General features: G+C 46.7%; 1 protein-coding gene across 1 annotated transcript in view; it reads left to right on the forward strand.

Annotated features, from left to right (window-relative positions):
* The window catches only part of LOC137796002 (novel protein similar to human membrane-associated guanylate kinase-related (MAGI-3) (MAGI-3)), a 131,014-nt gene extending 126,904 nt beyond the window's left edge, over positions 1–4,110 (forward strand). Inside the window, exons 19-22 of the mRNA XM_068593631.1 lie at positions 732–869; positions 2,333–2,471; positions 3,780–3,873; positions 4,022–4,110. Coding sequence (XP_068449732.1) covers positions 732–869; positions 2,333–2,471; positions 3,780–3,832 — 330 coding nt within the window. The 3' untranslated portion in view covers positions 3,833–3,873; positions 4,022–4,110. The remainder of the gene's footprint in view (positions 1–731; positions 870–2,332; positions 2,472–3,779; positions 3,874–4,021) is intronic.
* Positions 4,111–11,578: the final 7,468 nt, after the last annotated feature.

An 11,578-nucleotide genomic window follows, 5' to 3' on the forward strand; every position in this document is an offset into this window, starting at 1 on the left:
ATTAGTTTGCGTTGAATAGAGTCTCTGAGTGTGATGGAGTGAGTGGAGGAGAGCTGTAAAATCCTCCAAAGAATAATCATAAACTTGCTCTCGGTCGCACAATTGTCACTCTTCATCCATAATTCAGCGTCGAGGCGGAGGGGAGCGTGTGCTCGCTCATACGCTGTCGCCCGGGAAGATAACAGACTTACACTTTTGGCACAGAAAGCGTCCGAACTGAGAAAGTCACGATCGATTATTTTTTTTTTAAATTTTTCTTTCGATCGCGACCATATTTCCTCAGGATTGGACTTGGACGGTGTTTGAGGAGGAAGAAGCGTGCGCTCCAGAGGTGCGCCTCAATTTCATTTCCCCCGAAATGAAGCCGGCGGTCGCCGTCACCGTGGCGTAACGGTACTTTCTGATAAAAAACAAAAACAACAAGCAGAAAGAGTGAAGCCTTTCCTAGAAGCCTGGGGTTCATTAAAGAGGTTTCCGATGAATAGAAAATACTCCAGAATCCAATAAGACGTCGCAGATCTGCAGCCGAACAGATACAGACGATTAAAAAAAAAAAAGAAGAAGAGAGAAGCGGCTTCAAAGACAGCTTCAATCGAAAGGGTGCCTTGAATAAAAATGTTGTGTTCCAGCACGTATTCATGAGGCCGCAGCATGTGTTTGCTCTAATGTATGTGCTCTGTGCACGCGAGCGTGAGCGTTGTATTAACGAGAGTTGTGTTCACGCCGTGCAGGGTTGTCTCACGGTGGAGCTGGAGAGGGGCCCTCGGGGCTTCGGCTTCAGCCTGCGAGGGGGAACGGAGTACAACATGGGCCTGTACATCCTGAGGCTGGCCGAGGACGGAGCTGCTCAGCTGGACGGACGGATCCACGTGAGCGCTGCTTTTATTCCAATAATGCATATGTTTATGTATCTACTCATGCGCCGCTGTGTTCCCCTCGTCAATGCTCGGTGTTGGACGGGAGAGAGAGAGAGAGCTCCATGTGGAAAATGTTGCTATTCGGAGAATCTTAACAGAGGCGTGAAGATTGCCTCCGCGGTGTTTTTAAGAAAGGTCACGGGGTCGTTCACATTTAAGGTCGTTGTCCCCAAAGATTCATGAAGGTGTCTGGAGTTCAAATGTCAAGATGTTATGAAATGTCCTCACATTTAGATTGTGTTGGGGCTACAAAAAAGGTCAGGGTGGGGTCACCAAAATCATCCATCCATCTATCTATCTATCTATCTATCTATCTATCTATCTATCTATCTATCTATCTATCTATCTATCTATCTATCTATCTATCTATCTATCCATTACCTATCTATCATCTATCTGTCTCTCTCTCTCTCTCTCTCTCTCTCTCTCTCTCTCTCTCTCTCTCTCTCTCTCTCTCTCTCTCTCTCTCTCTCTCTATTTATCTATTTGTCTCTCTCTCTCTCTCTCCCTCTCCCTCTCTCTCTCTCTCTCTCTCTCTCTCTCTCTTTATCTATTTGTCTCTCTCTCTCTCTCTCTCTCTCTCTCTCTCTCTCTCTCTCTATCTATCTATCTATCTATCTATCTATCTATCTATCTATCCATTACCTATCTATCATCTATCTGTCTCTCTCTCTCTCTCTCTCTCTCTCTCTCTCTCTCTCTCTCTCTCTCTCTCTCTCTCTCTCTCTCTCTCTATTTATCTATTTGTCTCTCTCTCTCTCTCTCTTTATCTATTTGTCTCTCTCTCTCTCTCTCTCTCTCTCTCTCTATTTATCTATTTATCTATTTGTCTCTCTCTCTCTCTCTCTCTCTCTCTCTCTCTCTCTCTCTCTCTCTCTCTCTCCCTCTCTCTCTCTCTTATTCTATAAGACACTGATCATTTCCAGGAGGTCACACTGTCACCTTCCCTGCAGCTTTTCTGTGTGTGGAAGAGCTTCAGTAATGTAAATAGTCATCACACCATTATGATTATAATAATAATAAGAGGGGTGATGCATCAGCGAGGGAACAGAATAAAAGCTCTTGGCGGAAATCAATCTCAGACTTGCCAGACTGTGATCTCTGGGCAAAGCTCTGCCTCTCCGAGGGCGGAGAGGAACGTCGACACTGATTCCATCCTAACAGACTGACATGTTTACACGCTTTATCGTGAGTTATGTTGTCAACGCCAATAATAGAGGGTCCCTCCAGGGTGTTAACAGGCTGTGTGTGTGTGTGTGTGTGACATGCATTTGAGATACTTTGATGAGTACAGTACGTGTGTGAAAGCATACCACCCTGAGTTAAAAGTGCCAACGCATGCACAGCGCCGTATGCTAAGCTCTGATTGGACGTGTTTCTTTTTAATGCTTTGCCTCCTTCTGTGTTCCCGACAGGTCGGAGATGAGATAGTGGAGATTAACGGGGAGCCGGCACGCGGCATTTCCCACACACGAGCTATTGAACTGATCCAGGCTGGAGGAAGCAAAGTGATCCTGCTGCTGAGGCCGGGCGCGGGCCTGGCTCAAGATGGCGGTAAGCGCTGCGCACACAAAGCTTCTTCAATAATAGTTTCAATGTGCAGCACAGGGAACGATTCCTCCTGCAGCTCCCCGTTTCATACAAACTGCCTTTGTGCCGAGAGAGTTAGAGCTCAATTTAAATTCATCCGGGACAGTGTGAAGGATGGTTATCACTGGCCACATTAGCACACAGTTGATTAAAATACGTTTACAAGTATAGATCATTAATGACACGCAATCATTCCTTTGCTCTGATAAGTATTTTAAGTGTTTTCATGATGAACTCCTAGCTTGGGAAATACATGTAATTCTCTTTTCGCAGAGAGTTTGACAAGAAGATTGACATCAACGCCATGATTGCCGGTTGAATATGAAACGTCAGCTCTTAGCTTAGCTTCGCATAAGACTGAGAACGGCGGGGAACCGCTAGCCGGCTTTGTCCACATGTACAAAAAGATTTCATAGGAGCTTTGACTCCTTGCTTGTTTTGCAAGTTCACTCACAAGAAGTTCACCTTGAAGACGTAACTCACTGCGGCCTGGAAAGCAAAGTGTCAGGTCGCTTTTTGTGCGACAAGCTACGTGGCCGGTTGTCGTTTTGAAGCTCTAAAGGCGCTAACAGGTAGATTGTGTTACATTTGGACAGAGCCAAGCCGCTTTCCCCTGTTTCCTGTGTTAATGCTAAGCTAAGCTAACAATTCCCTGGCTTATAGCTTCATACTGAGAGCAGGATTATGAGAGTGGTAGCGACCTTTTCATCGAACTCTTTGCTCAGTTTTTTTCCTTCGTTTTGACTCAAAAATATCACCCAATCCGATCCCGCTTAGTCCCGCCCCTCGGCTTCACCAGGCGCCGTGTAGCGTCCACCTGAGAAGCTCCGGGATTTCACGCCGGCGCCCGCCCGTCACGTGTTTGACACGCTGAGCTCCAAAGTGACACTCGAGAACGAGACAAGTTCGGATGAAAATGTGTTGACTAATTGTGTACCTGCTCCAGGATTTCATTCACAATCGCGTCGCAATCGTGGCACATTTTAATCTATTGAACGTTTACAATTAGGAACTTGGCTTGGATTTATCCTCTGAATGTGTTTACAGGGAGGGCCCAGCGTCAGTAGTTAAGTACGTATTGAATCCATAAATCCTGACGTTTAGCTAATGATAACGACTCCATCCGTTTGCTAATTGACGCGGCCGCCTTTGGACCGCCGCCCGTATCGATTTGAATGTGCTTTTCTTTCATTGACTTTTTTTTATTTATTCATGAAATCTCTAACCATCTGCTTGCTGTTTTTGGCTCTTCTTCTCTTGCCCCCGATGCAGGTAGTACCACTTCTTCTTCTACTGTGTGCTACTACACTGAACATCAACACTAACATCTCCACCTGCTTTCACTGGCCTCTTCTCTTTTACCTTGGTAATCCTTTCTTTTTCTCACGTGTGTTAACCTCTCAGTGGACTCCTTTTTTTTTTTTCTTTTTTTTTTTACTCCTCCTGCTCTAGAAGTCCGTGTTTTGGGCGTGAACGTCTAATATCCGTGTATAACACGTGTGCTTCTCTTCCAGGTCGACATGATCAAAAACTCATTTCACCCACAGGCCGCTCCAGAGAGGCGCTTCACTCCGATTCATCACCGCTGACCTCTCCATATCCCACCGGGGCTTCCATCTTCACTTCCTTTCCCTTCTCCAGCAAACTGAAACATTCCCACAGCTGGAGCAGCGTCTCTCCGCGGGGCGTCCGGCCTCGCGGCAACAGGGCTTTAAGCTCAGTGGAGGAGAGGGCTGAGTGGTCGGACAAGGAGGCGGACAGGCCCTCGCCCACCTCCTCTGAGCAGATGAACTTCTCCAGGAGGACCAGACCCGCGAAAGACCCCAGAGAGCTAAGCAGCCCAAAGAAAACAGAGGAGACGATTCCTAAAGCCAAAGAGCAACATCGCAGACCCAAAAAGGCCGAGAAGAGCCCGGCGCCGGAAGAGCCGCCGAGCGGGAACGGGACGTCTCGGACGCGGACAAAGACGCGATCCGCGAGCCCGAGGAAGTCTGCCGGAGCCGGACAGCAAGGGGCTTCGACCCTGCAGCTCGCGGAGCGTCAACGAGGGCCGCAGAGGAGGCAAACGGTCTCTTCCAGCCGGGAGAGCTTGGGTGGTGAAAAGCAAAACGGCGATCTCGAGATCAGGAGATATTCACAGAGACGGGAGCCGGGAGGGACGGTGGAGCAGGGCGGGCCGAGCCGCGAGCAAGTCAGTTTCAAGAGACGGGCGGCGGCGGCGGCGGAGTCTCGCCACCACAGGACATCTCCTCACGCGGCGAGAGAGGGCGAGGACGGGACGGGTAAAGACTCAGGGCAGAGAGACGCTAACGGGAAGTGCAGATCCACCGACGCGAGGGACGCGAGCAAAGAAAGCATCAAGAAAAGGGAATCCGCGTTGTCGTTGAAGGAAATGCGCAGCCGGAAAGGTTCGGTGGGCTCGCCGAGAGACGCCAAAGGAAGAGGAGACGCGTTGTCTCACTCCAAAGAAGTCCGAGGCAGAGAAGACTCCGTGGCCTCGGCAAACAGCTCCCCGGGGACCCCGCAGAGCCCGAAGGGACCTATTAGCCTCGGCCTTTGGAAAGTGCCCAGCTCAGCCAAAATCCTCTCGGAGGCGGAGGTCCTCAGCGACCCTTTGTGATGGAGTCTTAAGCAGAGTGGACGCGGCGCCCTCAGCGGATTGTTTTTCTTCTTTTTCGGAGTTCTTCCATAAAACAGAAAAGAAAAGTGCGACACGGCGTCACTTTTATTACCTTTTTTTAGGGGGGGGGGGAGGGGCCGTGTCCACGTTTTGTCTTTCAGTCTTTTTTTTTTTTTAAGGGGGGGGGGTGGAGCCCTGTGACATCACGTGGCGGCATGTAGCAGCTCCCCCTCGTCCGCCGCTTCGGCCTCTCTCTCTCTCTCTCTCTCTCTCTCCGACGCGGGACTCGAGGCCTTTTCTTTTCTTTTCTGCCGGACGAGACATTTTGAAAAATGTGAATATAAAACGTGCCAATCCTGGTGGGAGCCTCCTGTGGAACGACGACGACGACGACGACGACGACGACCAACAGCGCTTCACCCATCACAATGCAATGACCCATATGCAAAGAAAGGCCGCGCTCGCCTGCAGTGTCCACCGAGTGCGACCGCGTCATCTCTGGTTTCAGTTCGCTCTCGGCCTCGTCGCGCGGGATATTTTTTCCGACTCTTTTTCTTTTCCTTTTTATATAAAACGTTCTGCTCACCTGCATGCAGTCGGCCCTTCTGTTCGTTTCTACTGCACGTGTTCTGCACATCGCCGAGGATGATGATGATCCCCCGCCCCCTCGCCCCCCCCCCCCCCCCGGTTTCTCCTTTATACTTCTCATTCTCAACACCAGGCAGATTTCTGATCCAACCCAGCAAGCGATCACTTCACCCCGGGGGACTCCAGACTGTTCTCTGATGACGGACATCACTCTCCTCCGGACCAATAGTCCCATTAAAAAGACCAGAAACTTGTGGTTTTGAGATCTTGTTTACCATGTGTATGATAACCTAAGCAGTGTGTAATTTATTGGAGACGATAGACTAATATGTGTATATGTAGCCGTGCCCAGCCATTCCACATTTTGATAGAGATTTCAGAGATTTTATCCCACGTGATCTGATCTTTCGCCTCCGTAGTTCAGTGGTGGGAAGTTAACCACGGATCTCGTAGTTCATGAAATGTAGAGGTGACGTGCAAACCGCTGTACCAAATGTTTGCATTCGCTCAAAGCGTGTCTCATTGTGAAATAATATATACATATATATATATTTGAATGTGTCATGTTTTGCAGATTCTGACTTTTAAATATCTATTGAAACCCCCATTGCACTGCATCTGCCCTTGTAGCATAACAGAATGAGTTGTATTTCATTTGTGCGGCTGACTTGCTCTACCGATGCCATTTTATTCTTATCCTTATTTTATAGAGCTCTTTCAGTTTTTCTACAAAAATAAAAGAAGAAACGGATTCACTATTTAAGGCCCAGAAAATGGCAATTTATGTAATAATGTGCAAGTTATGAGTCACGCCCCTCTCCCCTCCCCCGATGGTTTTACATTTGCTGAGTACTTTGGGTGAAGAAAAAAGAGGGTTTTTAAAATATAGTATGTATTTGTCAATCCTGCTGTGTAATTATCTGACAGGGTAGTTTGAAGGATAATGGAGCGTAGAGAGCGATGTGGTGGTTCACTGAGGTATTCAGAGTGCTGCTGATGTAACACCGGTATACAGAGATCCCAACTTCTTACTGATTTTCGAGGGTTGTTAATCCGATGAGATGAACGCGCTTGGATTCGGTGACAATGAGACAAATGTCACTCTCACATCCCTCGTTCTTCTTTTTATTTTTTATTGTCCGCTTTTTTTTAAAAATCTTCTGCCGTGAAATCAGACAGAATTAAGTATACACTCCACATACCTGCTGATACAATTTACGAGATTAAGACTCACTCAGATGAGCTCAGGGAACTCGGCACAGTAGCAAACGTGTGATGGAGTCAGTGGTCGAGGTGCGACGAGGAGCCGGTGATCGTATCAGGGAGGGTTTCAGGTGAAAAGAGGAAACTGGAGGACGTGCTGTGAGCCAATCAGGGGGAGGTGGTTGTTGTGCAATAGTTAATAGCGGTTGGTTGAACGGGTGAATCCAACCCCGAGTGTCAGGTCACAGGCGGGTCAGATGATGCTCTTTTTACCGCACGACCCCTGCACTGTTGTACTCCTTCCTGCGTTTCATTTTGACCGCGTTTTTTTTTTCTTTCTTCTTTTTCTTTGAATCTCATCTCTGTATCATACTGTGGCCTTGCATTCGCTTCATCGGACGAAAAAAAAAGAAAAGAAAAAACAAACAATCCTCGTGGTTTCTTCTACACTCTGTAGGGACAGTAGATGTAAATGTTTGTACATTGTACAGCACCTTTATAAATACTCGGTGAGTGCTCTTTCGGGCGGGGGAGGGGGCACGAGGGGGGGGGTGTGAAGAAGAAGAAGAGGAGGAGGAAGAAGAAGAAGAAAAAAAATAGAGGTATATTAAATCGCTCCATTATTTTTTTATGTAAAGAAAGAGAAAATATTTAAAAATGAATTGAAGAGGATAGACTATGACCTTGACATGGTGTTCCGTTCATGCACTGAAAAAATAAAGTTTTACTGAAAAACAACCTCTGGACCTCTTCCATCCATCACTCCATCATTTATTATCCCTCAACTTAACGGCAGAGTCGCAGGCGAGACGTCCAGACGAACCCCAAGGTGTTCCCAGACCCGACGGACGAGATATAAAACCAACCGGGGGGCGTTCTGGGTCCACCCTGAGGCCTCTCTCCAGTTGGATGTGCTCAGAAAAAAACCCTCTCAAGAGAGGCGTCCTCATCAGATGCCCCAAGCGCTCATGAACAGGAAGACCTCTGAGATACTTCGGGGCGGTTGGGTCACACCCGACGGGGCGACATCCGGACCCCCGCCCTCAAACTGCAACGCAGGCTGAAGGTCACGGTGGGAGGGAGCCAACAGAAAATCATCATCTGATGGTCGCCCGAACCCGGACACTGCGGCTTCCTGGAGATCCTGTCCTGAACCGATGACCCGAGGCGGAGGCCAACGTGGTTTTGACTTTGCGGCGAGTGCGAGGACGCGGCGCTCCCTCGCTGAAGCGGTGGACTCCATATTACCCCACAAAAGACTTCTCAAAGTCCATGAAACACAATACGGCCGCACCCTTAAGCTGATCTGAGGTCTGGCAATCGGGCTCTTGTACTGACAATAAAATACACGTCTTTTTCTTTTTTTAAATGAATTAAAACCACGCCATTCTATTCGTGTCATCAGTGTGAGCGGCGTAATCATTTGTGTGTCATATTCAGGTGGATTTGTTTCTCACTGCGGTCCAACATTACGGCCCAGCAATGAGCCACTGTTTTTTTTTTCCAAGTACGAGAGAAAGCTCAGAGGCGTCCTGCGCCGTGCGTCATGACCGTTAAATATCTATATTTCAAAAGGCAACCGTGAAGCACGAGGGGGCGTTTATACAGCTGAAAGGAGAAGGCAGAGGAAGCCGAGTCACATGACTGAGTTAGAAAGAGGCGTGGACCGCGAAACCAGGACGCTGTCAATCAAATACGCAACGGTACTTATTCCTTCTTGTCACTCGTAGAAGAAGTCGTAGTTTGGCTTTATCACATTTTGAATAACTGTCGAGGAAACAGGTTGCGTTGCACTTTGGAATGACAAACATTTAGACCAACAAGTCTTTTTTTAACCTTTGACCTTCAACGTCACGCACGAGGGTCTCACCGATGAAGAAGTGCAGCGTGGATGACTGCTGTGACCCTCCATCACTTGACCTCCCGTTGACCCCGCTTTGAACGAGAGCGGCCCTGTCAATCAGAGCGCGACGCGGCCGCAGAAGAGCGGCCTTAATGGCTGCAGAGCGATATAATTGACTTGAAGTGCTTTAAAAAAAAAAAAAAAAGGACTGAAATGAAGCGGTCTATTTCAGGAACGGCCGTGAAATGATGCGAGGAAGTGGATTGTGAATATTTCACGGCGATGGTAAATGTTCTTTCAAAGAGCTATTGCCTTTAAACTCCTTTTTTTTGTATCGGAATGTTTTACACTTTCGTTTCCAGAAATACAGCATTTGAAGAAGATCTGAGTTTAAACCTAAATGTGTGTTTTATTGCACACTTCTGTCTGAAAACAAACACATTCTGTTGCATTCATGTGGGACAAAAGACGAGTTGTGGGTCTGATTTTGTTCTACGTCAGAGATGCATGTATTCGTCTTGGCCTGTGCAACCAAAAACTAACAAAAGTTAAGAAGCAGTTGCTGATAATTAACATGCGTGAGTACACATAAATATAGAAGTTATCATATACACATCTTCACTGTTTCATTCCCACTCAAACACACATACAAAACATATTTGTTGTGTTTCAAACTAGTGCATTATGGGCAATATAAACATACCATAAGGCTTGAGTTATTGCTAAATAATTGTGTGCGTGTGCGTGTGCGTGTGCGTGTGTGTGTGTGTGTGTGTGTGTGTGTGTGTGTGTGTGTGTGTGTGTGCGTAGTTATGCTGGAAGTAAACAACAACACATGTTTGCGCCATGATCGTCCTCCACGTGTTTTGAGCTTCAGGGTTTTTCATGCAGTTCATGTTTCTCACCACTAGATGTCACCGTTTATCAATTCAGACGAGATCAACAGTGTCTTGACTCAATGAATCATTATTATGGGGCAATATAAGTTGTTTCTAGAAGAGATTATCATCACATGGAACATAGAAATGTCTGATAAACAGGAAAGACAGACGTGTAAGCCATGTGAAGACTTCAGGGAGGTGGTGGGGGGGGGTTCTGACGGATGCTACACCATCCGTCATGTCATACACATGTGTGTCATGATGCAAAGTAGGAGGGCAGTGAGAGGTGATCGGCAGGTGAGGAGACGGAGCGGACGGACGTTAACCTTCTGGGTGGCAGCCAGCCTCTCTTAAATCTTTTCCTTTTTTTTTTTGTTTTTCCTCTCTCTCGCTCCCGTTATCGGACGTGAGGAGAAGCAGAGGCATTCTTCAGCGGGGGCTCGGCTGGTGAAGGAGGGCGGCGTCTTCATCGCTCACTGGGACAGGGTGTTTGGGGAGATAAGAAGAGCAGGCCGTGCCGCAGCTCTTGGAGGCTTTTGAACATGAGAACATAGTTATTGCGTCGCCCTAAAAGGCCCCACACAGGTTTTTATACAGATTACTTTTTATTGGCTTCACGTCAGGTTGGACTTGGCAGACCATGAGACCTGCAGCTTTCTTTTAAGAGCCCACTTTCTAGTGATTTAATGTGCACGATCACATAAAAAAAAAAAACTCCCTCACTGGGTGACTGTTTCTTCAGGCAACCATCTGGGTGGAGGACGGAGACGGCGCCTGTCAACAGACTTGCATATGCTGGAAATTGGGTGGTGGAGTGAACTCCCTGGAATTGCGTGTGTGTGTGTGTGTGTGTGTGTGTGTGTGTGTGTGTGTGTGTGTGTGTGTGTGTGTGTGTGTGTATGTGTGTGTGTGTGTGTGTGTGTGTGTGTGTGAGAGTGAGGCAATGAGGCACGGCCCCCTTGTTGGAGAAAACTGTGGAATGTATGAAAATAACCCTGAAAAAAACTCTCACAAAGTGTCTCCGGCTGCGTGTTGGAGTTTAAAAGTTTATGAAAAACATCCGACTGCTCGCCGCCACATGTCTGTGTAGCATTGTGTGTGTTCACCATCTTGTGTATCGTTTGTTAGCAGCAATAATAGTGAAAGTATAGTGTTGTTATTGTGTTCCCAAAGTGGCATGAATTTAAAGGCTCTGATATGAATGGTGTTCCCTTGGTGAGGCTTTACAGACGTGGAGGTCTGCAGCAGAACATAGCAGAGTGAAGGTTCCCCCTCAGAGGGGGGACCTTCACTCTGCTATGTTCTTCTCAGAGGGAATACCCTTTTTTTTCCAGGACACACCCCATAGTTTCCAAATGTTGGCGTTTGGAACATTTGGGGAGACGTCTCCACTTCTTACGGGAGGAGGAGGCACAGCTGAGCGGCTCCGTACTGGGAGTGAATGTGTTAATACTGCTTATCAAAATAAAACTGGCTTCTTCTGAACTAATTGTTTAAACGTGTCCTCGGGTTTTATTCCCAAGTCTCTGCTCGCTCTGAGGACTCTGAGGAGTCTGTGCGGCTGCTGTCGAGCCAGACGTCCGAAGACATGTGTCGTGAAGATAACCTTGTACAATGTGTACCTTCCGGTTTAGCTTTTCAAAATAAGACAGTTATTTTTTTTGGACAGATAAGTTATACGAATCGCGAAACAAGCAGCAGGACATACACATGTATATATATACATGTATATATATACATGTATATATATATATATATATATATATATATATATATATATACATATATATATACATGTATAAATATATATACATGTATATATATATGTATATATATATATATATATATATATATATATATATATATATATATATATATATATACATATATATATATACATGTATATATATATACATGTATATATATATGTATATAT

This window comes from Clinocottus analis, unplaced genomic scaffold (assembly GCF_023055335.1).
Source record: "Clinocottus analis isolate CAN_PGR_092001 unplaced genomic scaffold, fCliAna1.0.p SCAF_3, whole genome shotgun sequence".
Taxonomy (NCBI): domain Eukaryota; kingdom Metazoa; phylum Chordata; class Actinopteri; order Perciformes; family Cottidae; genus Clinocottus; species Clinocottus analis.